Source organism: Cylas formicarius, unplaced genomic scaffold, assembly GCF_029955315.1.
Source record: "Cylas formicarius isolate icCylForm1 unplaced genomic scaffold, icCylForm1.1 PGA_scaffold_10__41_contigs__length_53128322, whole genome shotgun sequence".
Classification (NCBI taxonomy): domain Eukaryota; kingdom Metazoa; phylum Arthropoda; class Insecta; order Coleoptera; family Brentidae; genus Cylas; species Cylas formicarius.
The window spans coordinates 39,670,933-39,687,856 of NW_026844214.1; the positions used below are offsets into that span (position 1 = coordinate 39,670,933).

General features: G+C 35.0%; 3 protein-coding genes across 3 annotated transcripts in view; 2 read left to right on the plus strand and 1 right to left on the minus strand.

The window, feature by feature from the left end:
• The window catches only part of LOC132704272 (uncharacterized), a 38,442-nt gene extending 34,586 nt beyond the window's left edge, over positions 1-3,856 (plus strand). Inside the window, exon 9 of the mRNA XM_060674150.1 lies at positions 22-3,856. Within this exon, the coding sequence (XP_060530133.1) occupies positions 22-2,355 (2,334 nt within the window). The 3' untranslated portion in view covers positions 2,356-3,856. The remainder of the gene's footprint in view (positions 1-21) is intronic.
• A 91-nt stretch (positions 3,857-3,947) lies between these two features.
• Positions 3,948-12,031, minus strand: LOC132704266 (integrator complex subunit 9). The gene is made up of 11 exons (XM_060674137.1): positions 11,851-12,031; positions 11,603-11,794; positions 11,346-11,548; positions 10,928-11,129; positions 10,615-10,861; positions 5,243-5,556; positions 5,085-5,187; positions 4,781-5,025; positions 4,549-4,701; positions 4,329-4,481; positions 3,948-4,159 (listed from the first exon to the last, which is right to left on the minus strand). Exons 1-11 carry the CDS (start codon positions 11,857-11,859, stop codon positions 4,040-4,042), a joined length of 1,941 nt encoding a protein of 646 aa, XP_060530120.1. The 5' UTR covers positions 11,860-12,031; the 3' UTR covers positions 3,948-4,039.
• A 2,486-nt stretch (positions 12,032-14,517) lies between these two features.
• Positions 14,518-15,893, plus strand: LOC132702813 (AP-2 complex subunit sigma). Its single transcript, XM_060671610.1, has 3 exons — positions 14,518-14,627; positions 14,763-14,912; positions 14,997-15,893. Exons 1-3 carry the CDS (start codon positions 14,625-14,627, stop codon positions 15,270-15,272), a joined length of 429 nt encoding a protein of 142 aa, XP_060527593.1. The 5' UTR covers positions 14,518-14,624; the 3' UTR covers positions 15,273-15,893.
• Positions 15,894-16,924: the final 1,031 nt, after the last annotated feature.

Genomic DNA, 16,924 nt, shown 5'->3' on the forward strand with positions numbered 1-16,924 from the left:
AATATACGTTTTCCGTTATAGGTAAGTTCTATAGACTGTGTTCACAAGCAAATGACAAACGACAAATTGGATAATACGGAGTGCCTAACCGAAATACGCGACCCAAAGGAAGAAGAGCAGCAAGAGTCACACGAGCGCAGAGATGCGTATGCTGCACCAACCAACTTAACACCGACCAAGCCCGAAGCGTTCCACGCAAACCTGCATCTGGTTCCCACGATGGAAGTGACCAGTTCGGTTACTCCTCACCGACCTAACACGCTCTCCAGAATGTGCAGTTTCGACAGGACATATAGCGTCGATTCGGAAAACTCCAAAACGTTCAGTTCGCAGGAATCGTTACAATCGCCGAAACACAGCAAGTCGACGAAAAGTTCTTCAACTACCAACTCCAGGGAATCTCTACCAGGTACCGCTCAAAGACGCTCCTCGGTATCTAACTTTTCCGTGCCGACCAAGCAAACTTCCCTAACACTAAAAAGACAATCCATCAACAAATCCAACCCATCTTTGAACAAACCAAATCCGTCGTCGTCTTTGAAGACGATCACCCAGCGGAGGATTCTGGGCAGCGTTCAGAAGAACGCCGAAGTGGTGGAACTAAAAAACGTCGTACCTAAGGTCGATACGAACAGAAAAGCGTTGACCAAACCCAGGTCTCATGTAGTTGCCGCCGTCACGAACCGCCTTTACAGCAAAGTAAACAAAAAGGAAGCTTCCACAAGTACTGAAAACGCTTTGCTATTGAAAACTTCGACGCCGGCTAAGTCGCGCTTGAGGGAACTTACTCAGAGGGCGCTGAAGGCGTACAAGAACCGCCACGTCGAAACACAGACTGACAATTGTACGGTTCTGAGGTTAAAAGAGGTCGGCACCGATTGCACAGGGTTGAAACGCGACCTCGTGGAAATAAAGGACGCGTCTACGTCCGATCGACGTGACACCAGGGACGTTGAAGTGGAATGCACCCTTTTGGGTGGATTTATCGCCCCAGACGTAAAGACCGGCTTAGTTTTGACGCGTTCCTGTGGGGTTCAAGCTACAGAGGAACGAAGCGCTGGGGTGTCTTTCACCAAGTACTTGACGGAAAATCAGGCAAATCCCATATTCGCAGACTCGGTGAATATAAATATATCGCACAATTACGTGAACGCGAATAGAGCCAACAGTTTGTCGGATGAGAGTTTGAACCGGCAACGACAATCTTTTAACACGCCCGATCTTATTAGCAATCACAACTCCCTGGAGCAACATCCTAGCCCCGATACGGCCGAAATTAAAGAATCATCCAAAGTGTGTTTCGCTATGGGCGATCTTTTAGAGGACGCATCCGAGCAGGTCGAGGTCTCCTCCGAGATGATTCGCATGGCTAAAGCAGGTATTCTGGAGACTCTAGATGATAAATATCATTTAACCAAGGTCGATGTTTTATCCGCTCACGCTGCCGAGATCCAGTCTAACGTTTTCCGCGAATGTTGCGTCGCGATGAAGGACTTTCTACCCGATTTAGTAAATGCGACGTTGGTAAAAATCGAAGAACCCGAATATTGTCCAGTGATAATACGACAGCCAGCAGCCAGGCAGTCTTCTACGACAATCCTTCTCGAACCGAAAATATTCAACAGCTCCAGTGAATCTAGTTTAGATCTGTTCTCGGATGTTGCTGAATCAGTGGTGTTTCATAAAGGGCAGTCTTCGAAAAAATCGAAAAGCAAAAACGAAAGACTGATAACGGCCATGTCAAATTTTATGGAAGAAGCCACGACGCTAATGAAAAACTTGACAAAAACCGCGAGCCAATTGGAAATCGGTTCGCATAGGCACTGTTTCGAAGACTGCAATTTACGCGTAACGGTTAACGACATCGAAGGTCTTGACGAAATCAAGAGAAGACGGAAGAAAGCTGTGAGGGAATCCAGCAGCACTCAAACTGAACAGCCGTCGAGAGAGAGTTGTTGTTCTCAAACGTCCGATGATTTTTTGGACCTCATAGTGCCTATCAACAAGTACGAAGTTCTTTTGCAAGATTCCTGCAAGAGACTGGAGGAGAAGATAAATAAGATTTCGCGACCCGTGAGTGTAGCGTCGGCTGACTGTGAACATCAACTTCATGAACACTTTTCGAGGGCGAAATATTGGGATTTGAGCAACCTTGAGGTTGAAGATTCCAGTTTGGAAAGTAACCCGGTAACATTTTCAGACTACGGTAGTCTGCCGAGGAAAACTTACAAGAGGCGCAGGACGCCCACTTGCAGTCCAAGTGCATTTTTAAAACAATTGACAAATATGAGAAAACGAGTTATAGAGTCTTCGAGGGAAGAATTGTTGCACAGCAGTGGCAAGCAATACGAATAAGCGACAATTAACTCCAAAATATTAATTTCTTTCGTTTTATGTTATCATAAACTTAATATTATGCGAAATGTACGTATTTATTAGTATACGTATAGATTCAAAAAAATGAAGTAACCTATCGGGAATAAGTCATATAACCATTTCATTTTATAATAGATGCCATCGGCCATAAAACAACTGGTTATAAATCAAAACTAAATTTTTTACATAAATTAATAACATACAGGGTTTTGAAAATGGGATTTCAATAAAATAAAAACATCAAATTCTAAATTTGTGTTTCTGAATGAGAAAACACACTTGTTATGGTATTTTTGAACCATATTCTCACACCTCTCATTTTTCTTTTCTCTTCCTGGTACACCCAATAAGAAAGCTAGTTTTTATTGTTTCAGTTTGATATTTTTAAATATTACGCATATGCTATACAACGCAGTTCCTGTGAACATTATATTCCAAAGGACTGGACACATGTATTTTCGACTTGTGTGAAAAAAATGCAAAGCAATTTGATGTGACTTTTTGTGCAAACCTTCGCTTTTAAATAATTCAATTATTTTGGAAAAAGGTAACAGTATATTTGGCGACTTTTTTCTGCTGCACCCACAAAGGTTATATAGATCCATCCACATCTCAAAAATAATATTTATGAGAAGGTAACAAAAGCCTTAATTTTGAAATCAAGATACGTTAAAACTTTAAAAAGTTGCATTAAACTGATATTTTAATTTCCCGCAAAAATGCACAAGTCTATTCAAGTCTGGATGCGGAAAAAATGTAGACACTCCTTTGAATTTATTAAATTATTAATTATTATTAAACTCGTTTAATTTAAGCTAATATAGTTACTACCCTGCGTGTAAAAATATATTTTTGTAAATTGTATCATGAACCTACCAAGATTCTGCATATCTGTTTCATACCTCGAAAACACATTTGGATGATTGTTGACGTGACCGCAAGCCATACTAGCCGCTCTGTTGCTCTGTATATTTGATTTGAAGGTTACGTTAGATTCTATAATTTTCCCAATAAACCATTTACTTAAAAAAATAAATACTCACAAAATCTGTCAAGTCCACTCAAAGACTGAAATTTGGTAGATTTGATCGAATTATAGCATTAGTTTTGAAGAAAGTTTTTATTGAACATTCACATACTTTAATTGGATTTTTGGTTAGTATAGTTCATTTTCGTTTAAATTAAAACATTTAAAATGTTTACTCCTATTATTCCCCTGTTTTTATAATTAATGGAATAACAAATTTGTAATGGACCATAATAACATTCAGGTAAAGACTGCGCCTGCTTTTGTACCATATTTAAGCACATGATAGTATATAGAATCGATATTTTTATTTATAACACAATTATGTTTAAATTTGTCTTTAACTTACAAATATATTCATACATTTTCAGAAATAGGAATTACTTTTGAACTTACCGTGACTTTCATTCTTCATTTGCGCATACGCAAATCCGCAACTTGATCTTTGTGTCTAGATCGTGTAGTACAACATATTTCACAGTTCCCGAATTTCTACAGATCCCTATGCGTTTCTACAGTGTGTTTCCCCTCAACGTAGACACTTTTTTAGGTAGGTATAATATTTTAAACTATTTGTTGATCGGTCAACATTTATTTTGTCGCAGTAATGTAAAAAGAAAATATACTGAAAATAGTCTAAAACTTTTTCAAACACTGCATAACAATATTTCTCAACTTTGTCCTTAGCTGTTCGTCACCGTTACATACCACGTGAGTATTGTTATCTTCTAGTTGGATCAAAGTATCCTCATCTTGCTAAAAATTACAACGCTTGAGAATATTTTTCTTTGAAATTTTACAACATATTATTAGGAGAACAAGCTTTATTTTTTTATAAATTAACATAATAATTTTTAAAGAAAAATCCAATTTTTTCAAAGAATTACAAACTCATTTTTATCACTGTGTTCAAGAAATTACTCACCAAATGAATTACTACAACATTACCACCCAAAGATTCAACTTTGGCATCTGTAAATCCTTCTTGAAATAGCTTCTGTTTAAATTCATTGATATTTACTGATCCCCACTCATACTTTACATCCTTATTTACAAGTTTACAATCTTGGGATATATCCTAAAATATAACTTAGGTATTTAGTTTCTGATTATTGAAGATAAAAATAAGTTTGCTAGTATCACACCTGCATATTGTGGATATTATCTTTGACGTTTAATGTGCCCGTAATTGTAGATAAACTAACACCAGGTTTTACTTCAACAGGAACAATTTTTTGTGCCACGGTGTTTTCAATAAAGATTTGACCTTGCTTGCGTTTCACTGGAAGATTGACTACCTAAAAAACATGCATCATTAAGTTTAACTTCAATTTTTGTTGTATTCTTGGTCCTAACACATTTCTATTTTTAATTTACCTCACCCCACTTATAAGGTATAACAGTTCGTTCAGAATTATTTTCTATTACGTATTCTGTGGCATGTGGAGTGGACGCCGGTGGTTTGGTATAGCATTCAGGTATAATTAAAGTGGCAGGTTTTAAATCCCTAATTAATTTGTTTGCTTGGGTGAAATTTAATGAAGTATCAATAGCACAATGTGCTATTTTCATTTGTAATGGTTGGTAAGGGGCCAACGCTTCTATATAATCATAGTCAGGCTCTAAAAATTAAAATGCATGTAGGCACCAATAAACGATGTTTGTAACTGTCAGTAAGTACCTGTAAATACAATACAATTTCTTGGATTATTTCCCCATAATTCGATAAACTGCACCACATCCCCAAATCTCAAGCTTGGATGACCGCAAAACACTACACAAGGCTAAAATTATAGTCATGACGATTATTCTTTTTAAACAACCAGAAAGTATGATCACCTCTTGAAAATCTGTACTGAATCCATCAGAATAAATATGCCTGAAATGTTTTAGTTTCGAATTTTTCACTAACATTGCATGAGGAAATGGTTCATCAGGAACGTAGACTTTGTTTTGTTTCGCCGATGATAACCACTCCGCCAAGATATTTGAATAGGCTAAAGATGTATCAGCTACAGGCGAAACAAAAAACATTGGAGAGTTTGAAACACCAAGTTCTTGCATTTTTCCTGACAGGCATTCAAACAGGTCATAAACAACTCCTGTTGGATAACATGGTATAAGGACATTTCCTCCTCCCCTTAAAGTTAAACCTAATAAAAAAGTACAAAAACTTTAAAAATTAAATAAATCAATAAATGGGCAAACAAGATTGAACAACTAAAAAAAATTATATGCAAAAAACAAAAAATTTGAAATATTAATGTAATCATGTAATGTTCCAATAGCAAGAGGTAAAACCGTTGAAGCTCTTATTGAGTTATAAGTTCACTTATTTTGTTTATGCACTATAATTTTTCATTCTCGCTGCACTTTGTTCTAGTTCTTTGTCTAATCGGTTTTTAAATGCATATACACCGGGGGCAGTAACAATATGTTCCGCAAGGGCGTTCCACGAGTACACTGTCCAATTGGCTTCAATTTGGCTGACTTTTCTTTGGTCAATTTTTTTGAGTGGCCTCTAAGTTGGGGATTTTGACTAGGACTTAAAATCATTTCAACATTACACGTATAGTGTCCACTTGTTATTTTAAATGTCTCTATTATTTTGTACAATGTACCGGAGAGTTGTGCAGGATAAGGAACATGTATCTAAAGTTCTTTCCGCAACTCGGGTGAATTCTTTTCGACTGGGCAAACGTAACACCGCGGATCCCAGGCCGTTGAAGGTTATTTTATTTGATGCATCGCTTGTCTCTTTGCCTTGCAAACCGTATATTCCTTACTGATAGTGTTATAAAGGTTAACGCCACTACAGAGAGATCAACTAAGGAGAAGACATGAGGAGCTTGCAGCACGTTCTGTTGGCGAGCCAGGTTTACATGTTCAGTATGGGGTACTGAAGGTTGTTCAGCAGAAGAATTTTTCAAACCCAAAAAACTACAGGCTGTCAAGAAACGGCAAGAATCCAAAAAACTGAAGATTTATTATCATTGTTAATAGCTGTATATATGATGTTTATATTGATGGAGTCGTGGCTTAACGAGGACTACTTGAATTCAGAACTAGGTTTTAGTGACTTTATTATCTTCCGGCAAGACCGCAGCCACGCAAATACTGGTAAGAGGAGGGGGAGTGGGACCCTTATCGCAGTTCGTAGACAGTTAAACGCACACATGGTTCATGTTAGCTGTTCTGTTTTGGAACATATTTTTGTGCATGTTTCGTTCGGAGTGAAAAAATTTATTCCTGGTGCGGTTTATATTCCTCCCTCCTCGCCTACTTCGGTGTATAAGGAGTTTACTTCCGCTACTTCAGACCTCTTGGCTGGATACGCAGATTGTGATGTGTTGACTTCAATTTACCTAGTGCGGTTTGGAGTAATTCTTAGAGTGGTTTGCGTGTGGTTGTAATTACCATAATTTAGGTCAAGCTAACTGTATCTCTAATAAGTTTGGTCAATTTTTAGATATGATATTTATGAGTTTGCCTGTGGTTCAGGTTTATGTTGCATCAGAGAGCATATTGGATATTACAGAGCATCACCTGGCTTATGAGATTATGTTGCCTATTGATTGTGATGTTGGTTTAAAGTATGATGCCTTTTATTATGAGTTTAGAAATTGGAACTTTGTTGTTACAATTTTTATTAAACACCTTTGAGAAGTTTGGTCAGGTGGATTGTGTCTATACTGATTTCTCGAAGGGGGGTTTGACCGGGTGGGTCATGTTCATCTCGTCTCTAAGCTTAGAGCTATGGGCCTGGGGGCTGGGCTGGTGCGGTGGATTCGGTGTTTCCTGTCTGGTCGTACTCAGTTGGCTCGTATTAATAATTATATCTCAGGTAAAATTGATATTTTTTCGGGACTCCCCCAAGGTCCTCACACTGGACCTATCCTTTTTAACCTAGCGTAATTTCGGAATCGCAGTGTCTTTTGTTTGCGGATAATTTGAAGACATTCAGGAGGGTTGTGGACAGTATTTACCTGTGGTTTAAGATTAATAGCCTTGCGTTCAATGTAAAAAAAAATGCTGTAGTATTAGCTTTAGTCGTTTGTTGAGTATGGTTCACAACCGATAGAACATTGATGGAGGCCGTCACACATTAACACATTAAAGATTTGGGTATTTGCCTTGATTCTAAACTAAGTTTTGTGACACATTTTGCGGAAGTGGTAAATAGGTCGAGCGCTCGGGTTTGTTGTACGCAATAGTGGCCAACCTACTCCACATTGCTTTAAACTCCTTTATATCTCTTTGGTTCACTCCAGACTGGAGTATGCATCTGTGGTATGGGCTGTGGTGGTATTTTTAAGATCTTTGGCTTCAAAGGCGCATGTTATTATCTATAATGGGTATAAGATCAACTATAGTATTATAACTAAGGCCTTTAATATTGATACTTTCAAACCAGACGATTTCAGAGTGATTTAGTTTTTCTCTTTAAGATTCTGAATGGGTGGTATTATTGTCCACGTCTTTTACACAGCATACAATTTAACGCATATTACAGAAGCTGTGATAACTTAATGTTCCGCATACCTTACCATCGCGCAAATTATGGAGTTTATTCACGCCTTACTAGAATGCTGAAAGTGTACAACTGTTTAAAGCTTGATCCTTTTGTCGGCAGCCTCCGCTCATTTGATTCTGATGTGTCCCGTTTGAGTGCTACCACTTAATTCTGTTTATTGTTAATGTTATATTTTGTTCTGATGTCTCTTATACTGCTCTTATACTGCTGTCATTCTCTCTCTTTGCCTTTAATGTATGTAACAGTTGTGTAAATTGGTGAAACCGTAAATAAATAAAGAAATAAATATTAGATTTTCCCTATGTCTTCTTTCCCTTAGAGTTGTGAATTGGAATTTGGGTAAGGTTTTATTGTCAGTCTTTGAATTTTGTCTAGTGTATCATGGATTCCACACTGTGTACCCATATTTGAGTTTTGGTGGAACATAGCATTTTTAGCATTTTTTGAGATTTGACTTTCCCATTTCAAGTCTGATGGGACGATACCCCCAAGGTCACTTTACTCTGATACTGTATACAATATTGTGTGCTGATCAGTATATATTGTTTATATATTGTCTGGATCGATTCTGAGTACTGCACATTTAGACTAATGTGTTCGACCAATTCTCATCTCTGTTTAAATCTCCCTGAAGCGTTGCTGCGTCAAGATTAGGGTTAGCACAGAGCTTTTTGTCATCAGCAAAATTTTTTAAATTTATTTCAACCAAATTAATTACATCAAAAAGGTACATTGTAAATAGTAGTCGTCCTAACACAGAACCCTGAACCACGCCACTACTGACCAATTCTTGACTGGAGAGAACATTGTCTAATCTCTAAGCGTTTCAGCTGTGATAATAATATGATCACTACAGCCAACAGATAGTTCTGATCTCAAATCAATAATGCTTTTGTCAATATTGCATAAAAATAACTTCAAAAGAGAGCTTTGTGTGTTTCTATATCGGCTAGGAAAGTTGATCATTTGGTGCGTGGTTATTGTACTGATCATCCGAATATTTACTTGCTCAGTTGTGGTAGAGCCTGGTCTATAAAAACATGCAACGATCATCTTAAGTCTATCTATTTGCAGATTAAGCCATAATGAACTAACAGGTGGATCAACATGGTACTTTTATTGAATTTTTTATCAAAACACATACCCCTCCACCTTTTTGCAATTCAGGGTCCTTTCAATACGTACTGTATCCATTAGGAGATAATAAACTGTTGTCAATGTCATCCTGAAGCCAGGTTCTGTTATCAGTACTAATGTAGAACATGTAGATGATATGCTTATTTTCCACTCCTCAACCTTATTTACTACTGAGGATAGATTACTATACCAACACGAGATCTCAACTACTTCTGTTTCATTTAGGAATCCCTCTGATATATTTTACAATTAAATTTTCTTTCCCATCTTTGTTTTTCTAGCTCTGGTATCACTTGTTTCAAATATTTTAGCGGAACTTCAGTTTGTCAGCTTTAATACATACATAGTTTTCTTGTTCCTTAATGCTGATAGGACTTCTTGTCTGCTCGACAGTACTACTTTTATAGATCTTTTTTTATTAGGCACCTCTCTTTCAAGCCTAAATACTTTAGCATTGTCATGTAAACTCAGTCCAGTTTTCCTGAAAAGCTTGGTGACTGTTTCATTTTCATCATTCGTTATGCGTAGAGTTGTGTCAATCGCGATTGATTCGTTACTTTGATTCAATCACTTCCTAGGATCGGACAACCGAATCCCGCTAGTTCATAACGATTCGATCACCTTTTTTCGCTCTCGCTGCCGCCCTGACTGGTCTGAAGTGAGACGGCGACCGATTGCAGGACGAGCGATCGACCGAATCGAATTCGCCTTGCGGAATACGGTTCATTTGAATGGTTTAAGATTGAAATGCATGACAGAAATAGACAACGGAAAAGGAATGGAAGTATTGTTATAATTATTGTATAGTATTGACTTGCGACATCGATCTGTAGACTTACTTATATGTATATGTATATGTATTACTCATGCAACCCAATACATAGCAAATTCAAATTATTCTGAACCGGTCGTTCGGACTGCTCAGTTTCAGTGACTATTGTCGCTTATGGTTTATAGCTTGCAGTTGGCAACAAAAGAATTGAAATGAACGATTGATTGAAAAGATTTGGTCCTTTTCAAAATCGGTAACTGATTGATTCGGTTCTTGTAAAATGAACGATTGGCACAACACTAATTATGTCGTCATGTTAGTACAATTGTATATGCTTTGTATATGTTTTATGCAAAACGCCTTAATTGTTACATAAAAAGAATGTTGTAATATTGGTGCACGAAAATTAAAGTGTAGATTGCTAAGTGAAACTGTACACTCCTTTTGACAAAAGAAAAGGATACTTCTTTAACAAAACTTTGCTAAGGCCTTTTAATTTGAATACACATACCAAAGATTCAAGTTTTAACAAAAAAAAAAACACTTTTTATTAATCATTTCTAATTTCACTGTATATTGAAAATGACACTTTGCGGAAAATTTTTGTGGGAAAAAATATTTTCTTTGTTCACAAGAAATCTACAGTTTTATTTTGTAACACTTAATTTTTATAGACTCTGTATTCATAGTTTTGATTACCTTAATTGAAAATCATAAGACCCCACACCAAATAAATTGTTAGAAAGCATTATAAAGTAGATTTCTTACCAACAACTACACATAGAACGCCTAGCATTGAATCAGGATTGCTGATAGGAGTTTGAGTTAAATCAGTCATTATTAAAACATCTGCATTTTTTAATGCGTGATGATCCATAGGCCTTGGATGAGTGGTCAAAGTACTAGAACCGCTTAGATAAACAATCTTCTCATGATCTGATGTAATTACCCAATTCGCTGAACCAAGGCAAAAGCCTGAACTTGCAGGTATTACTTGCAAAGCTCCGTAAACATCCTAATAACAAAATACAAAATTTGCTAAAGTAATAAAACAATTTGAAAATAAGTAACAAAAACTTACGATTTTTTCATTGTAACCAACCATTTGAATTCTAGAGAGACTTGTATTAACACTATTCATATTGTAGATTTGCTTCCAAGATTTTGGTTTGAAAGCTTCATTTAATGGATGTGGACACTTGTGTGTAAAATTTTTCCATTGAGATGCAAAACTTGACTTTGGACATTGTTCTATGTAGATTACAAGTTCTTCCAATAGAAGCCTAACACAGTTTTTTAAATTAAGTATGGGTGTTTTAAAAATCAGGAATCTTCTGTCTCAATTTATGTTATGTTAAATTAATTTATGTTCATTGAAGTCATGCTTACATATAATGTTTGCTCAATTCAAATGTTTATGTTTTATTTCCATGAAATCAGCACCATTCAAACTTATAAGCATGGTATAGCATAGCATTATTAATATTAAAATTGTATACCTTCCAATATGCAAAGTAGGTTCAGTAGCATACACCCTTCCTTGAAATCCTGTTCCTTCTGTTATAAAAGGAAGAGCCATCATACATAAATAATTAGATATTAAAATGATATCCACCTGAGAAAAATCTATTAGCTTATCCAAAGGTGGTTGAAACTCTGGTGGGGAATCCACAAAAACTCTATCCCCATTTTCTTTCAGCTCCTAGAATGTATAAATAATATACTATCACAATTCTTAGCATTAATGCAAACTGACCCCTTCCAATTCAGGATCAGAAACATCAGATGGCATCCAATTATTTAGATCCTTTAATTTATTTGAGGGCACAAAAGATAGTGGCAAAAAATTCAGTACAGACTGCATTGAAAGGCCGCAGTCCAACATAACGGTGATTTCGCGAAATGTAAGTATGTGACATGGTTTATTGGGATCGTTACTTAGACAATACTGAAAAAAACAAAAATTATTTAAATTAACGCTGATACCGGACCTGTATTCATTACCAATTTCATATCTGATTAATTGAATTAGACGTAAAATAACCTTATGAGCATATTTATCACTAAGCAAAAATTATAACATTATACCAAATATTAAGTTCTACTCCCGGCTATTTTTTTCAGTATATAATTAAAATAAAACTTTTAACCTTTTTTTAACGCTTTTCTGGCCAATGTTGCTAAGACAAATCGGCCAAATTCTTGGTTATGTTGTGCAATATACTACTTCCATTAAAGGGTCTGGCCGATACCATCATCTGACCCCAGAAAAAAAATGGACAAAAGAGTCTGAAAAGTATCTGAACTATTTTAACCGTCAGCTGTCAAAACGTAACGTATGAAATTAATAGCTTCGTGTTTGAACTTTCTATAGTTCTTTGTGGGGGATTCTGTGGTGGAGCATTGCACGCGGCGGTTTAACCTCCGTTCGCTCCCGACAGAATCCCTTGTATTCGTCCTCAAAAGTTTGATATCGGTTTCCACTGTGTGGACTTAGTGTTTTTAGTGTTCAGTGCATGTTTTAAAGAGATAATCGTCGTCGGCCCCGTCGTTTTTCCCTGTTCACGCCGGTATGGAGGCCGGATGGGCCCGGATGGTCCGGGGTGGAAGCGGGGGGAAGCCGATTTTTTTGGTATCGGTCAGAATCGTTTTTTGCTAGCTGAGCAAATTATTGGTTATTTTTCTTCTTTGTACGTGGTGGTCATTGACCAGAAGCGAAAATCCTCGACGGAAGTCGGCAATGGGCGAATGATCCTAGCAGTCGAGCCCAACATTTTTTTGTGAAACGCATAATTGAATTGAATTGAATTCTTTGTGGTTTGGGTAATTCCGTTGCTTATTACCTTTTATTTAGAGCACATAGACAACATTATACGTAAAACCAACGTTTAATAAGAGATAACAATAATCCGTTCGAGTTATCAGATAGACAGTTTGTAGAACTCCCACGTTTAATTAAGGAAAGGGTGAGAAATATAATTTGACTGCTGACCCCTCTGCCCACCCAAACAAATGCAAGAGGCATTCGAGAGAAAAAAATTTTTGGCATTGTCTTTTATGCCATTGGCGTCTACCAGCGCTGTGTGCAGCGGTGAACAGTATGACTTGGGTTTGAGCCAGTCTGGAATTTTTTATATGTAACATGTACCAAACCTATCTTGAACATTTTTGGAGATAAAAAATACTTTTAAAGAAATTTGGCAACAAACAACCCAATATAAAATATTTTTTTTAGCAACCCGTACAGCTAAACACTTGATTTTTTTGTTGCGATTCCCTATTAAATTGTTGGCAAGACATAAAAATACATGTTACATAGGAATTTTAAAATGGAACACCCAATATTTTATATCGCAACGTAAATGAGCAATTAATTTGCCATCTAAAAGTATCAAACTGTGGTATATCTATTTTCACTGGTTTTCGAGTTATAAGCAAAAAACCAAAATATTGTAGTTAAAGCGAATTAAAGTTTAACATTTAATTATTTCATAATTAAATGTTACATAAATAAGCTTAATATTCCGTTATTAGCGTGTTCAATTGTAACAGTGAATGGAAGAAAATACATATTACTACGATTTAATAGGGAATCGCAACAAAAAAATCAAGTGTTTAGTTGTATGGGTTGCTGAAAAAATTATTTTATATTGGGTTGTTCGTTGCCAAATTTCTTTAAAAGTATTTTTTATCTCCGAAAATGTTCAAGATAATGGTACACGTTACATAAGAAAAATCCAGAATTTTTCGCAGAATCTAAAAAGTTAATAATATACAGGATGTTTCATTTAGAAAATGAAAGTTGATATATGTTACGAATATATCGGGCAACGCCGCAGGGCCAAAAATAATTTACATAAGCAGCTCATATTCGTTTACATAGGTAATCAACATTTCAGGTTTTTACCCCAAGTCATTCTCCATAAACGTCTTAAAGGACACTCAACCGTCAATAACCCTGTATAGGTATTGGTAATAAGATTTGTTTTTTTAAGGACATGTATCAGGGCCTTTACAAACCAATAGTTCTTACTAAATAAAAAACATTCTTATGAACTTTTTATTTATAAGAAAAAAATCAGTCTTTCCTTACAGCTAAAAAAATAGAACTACCAAAAATAAAACAAAAACAGGAACAGCAACGTTTTTTATTACAATAACAATAACAACAAGCCATATTAATATTAAATAACCCAACACAAAATAGAGTTTTCAATATCACACTAAATGTGTGGCATTGCACAATATGCCTACCTACCTATATTTACAAAATAATCTTTTATAGATTTTAAGATGAATCTTAGATGCTATATAAAAATATGCATAAATCAATACCTGCTTAACTTTTAATTTCTTCTATTTCTTCTTATACTTCTAGTCGGCAAATTCTTAGGATCATTAGGCCAATTCTATTATAATATCAAATCCTACGTATTCGTATGCCCAGAATAAACCAGTGGTTATTTTCCGTAATTAAACTGACTTTCCCGTTCCAATAATTCGTTACTATTAATATCAATGGAAAATGTATACAACTGAAACCTCAGCATTTTCGCAAAAGAATGCGATAATGACACGAAAAAGCAATTATGCATAACCAGATGGTTAATAAGCACAGACCACAACACGGGTGTTTTTGAAATTGAAAACGTTCAGCCGAATGTCATTACTTTTTGACAATTTGACGGTAATTTGACTTTACTGGATAAAATTGTTTGACCCGTTTTCTTTTAATTTTTTGAAAAATAGTCATCTAGTGATAGTGTCTTTTTCACACAATGGTAAGGAGTATTAAAAAATTATAGAAATTCCATTGCAAAACATTTTCAAGTACTAATTTCCATACAAAAATCTTTATTGAATACGCCTCTTTAGATCTATTGTACTTCCGTGTAACAAATTGAACATCTTTTCAGATTCGGTTCATATTAATACAAAACAGAGCTGGAAAAACACGGTTAGCAAAATGGTACATGAATTTTGATGACGATGAAAAGCAAAAGCTAATAGAGGAAGTTCATGCTGTTGTTACCGTAAGAGATGCTAAACATACCAACTTCGTGGAGGTAAGCCTTTGTATATACCAGTTTTTCTTTGAATTTTAATCCATTTCAAAAATAATCAGAGTAATAAGATTATTTTCATTTTAGTTCCGTAATTTTAAAATTGTCTACCGCCGATATGCAGGCCTATACTTTTGCATCTGTGTTGATGTAAATGATAACAATCTATGTTATTTAGAGGCGATACACAATTTTGTAGAAGTTCTGAATGAATATTTTCACAATGTTTGCGAATTAGATCTTGTTTTTAATTTTTACAAAGTCTATACTGTTGTGGATGAAATGTTCTTAGCGGGAGAAATCAGAGAAACTTCTCAAACCAAAGTTTTAAAGCAACTCTTGATGTTAAACTCATTAGAATAATGATAATCTATTATGGAAACTAGCTTGTTTTTGAATGTAAGGCTTTGTAGTAAGAGTAAAAAGTGATTGGATAATCAGCGTATGTTAAAATAAAACATACAAAAGGTAATTATGCTTTAATCTTGTTGTGGCAATCTCTTTATGATCTTAATACACAAGGTATAAAAAGGCTTATAGGTTGGTTGTAAAAGTTATTCACCACTGGGAAGTTTGTTTACATATCACAATGATCTTACATTTTCTGGACATATATTGTGAGTGTAAAAAGATAGTTTCCATGTAAATTCTAAGATAAGATAATCTTTTCCAACCATTAATATGATTGGCATTAAGCGCTAGGATAATACCACCTCTTATTTAAAAGTTTTTTGTCCTAAGAAAACAATTTCGGTTTTACAAACATTATTTTGTCATTGGATAAAGTACATGAGAATGTATTTTTATTTAATTAAAATTGGAACTATTTTGTTTAAAAATGTTTAATTTGAGTTATTGTTTATATGTACAAATTTGTATGTAATACTCATATTTTAAAATAAATACTTTTATTGTTTCTATACTTTGTAATTATTATTTGTATGATTAGCCAATATGAACAAATACTGGGTAATAATATATTGTTTGAATTAATAATTTGTCTATTTATTCGGTCTTTCGTACATTTTCCTTTCCTTTCCTGTAAATCAGAACCCCTCAAAATTAGGGAAAAAATGCTTTGGTTAAATTTTTATGCCAGAAAACTCTATAGAAATAAGAGTATACTAGGATAAGTTTTTCACCTAACCACCTAAATATTGTCCTATCGACTTAGAAACACTTATTATAAACTTTAAATCAAATGAAAGGTGCCGCAAACAGAAATGTTATAGCAATCTTCAGCAAATTTTTCAGTTTTAGACACCTTTTGTAGCTCCGTTATGCGTTAATCTATGAGAAAGGTAGCGTTTTTACGTAGGATCCAGTGATGTTAGTTTTTTTCTGAAACCACAAATTGTGGTTAATAAACTAAACATGTGATTTTTAATGTAACTCTTAATTATTTTAGTGGACTTCCAATTAGCTTTACAAAAATATCTAACACATACGAGCTATGGCAAATAAAATTTACATAATTTATTAAAATAATTTAATTACCTGTCAAAATAAACTTGCGTGTACATTAAATACCCATAGTTTGTGAATACCGTTTGACAACTAAAGTACATATATTAGGAAAACGGACGCCTTTTTTCCATGGCCAGGTAAAAAAAAGAAGATGTATGCTTTGAAATAGTAAATATGTGTCATATATTTTTGAAAAGTTCATTATTAAAAGAAAGTCTTAAGGTAGTATGTCAGTAAGGCACACGAAAAAAATTGGCAATTTACAGGGTGTTCTTCAATAACTGATGTTCCATCAAAAATGGTATACCAGAAAAGAAGGAAAGAATGCCTGAGCCCTTCCAAGAACTGTTTGGAAAAGTTCCGCTTTTCGGTTAATTAGAACACGGACCTATTAAAATTTCTTCAAGGTTTCAAATTGCTTAAAAATCTAGGAAATTATTTTTTATTTCGATAACGGTAATACATAAGTAATAGGGAAATCTGAATAAAATCTTCATTTTATGCGTATATTTTCGAGATTTTGGAACGATAGAGCACTTACCACTTAT

Coding starts and splice junctions, on each gene's coding strand:
- LOC132704266 (XM_060674137.1), bottom strand. Junction 5,026..5,084: donor AAATTGTATTGTATTTACAG/GTACTTACTGAC, acceptor TTTAATTTTTAG/AGCCTGACTATGATTATATA. Junction 4,160..4,328: donor ATGTTGTAGTAATTCATTTG/GTGAGTAATTTC, acceptor TGTAATTTTTAG/CAAGATGAGGATACTTTGAT.
- LOC132702813 (XM_060671610.1), top strand. Junction 14,913..14,996: donor AACATACCAACTTCGTGGAG/GTAAGCCTTTGT, acceptor TTTTCATTTTAG/TTCCGTAATTTTAAAATTGT.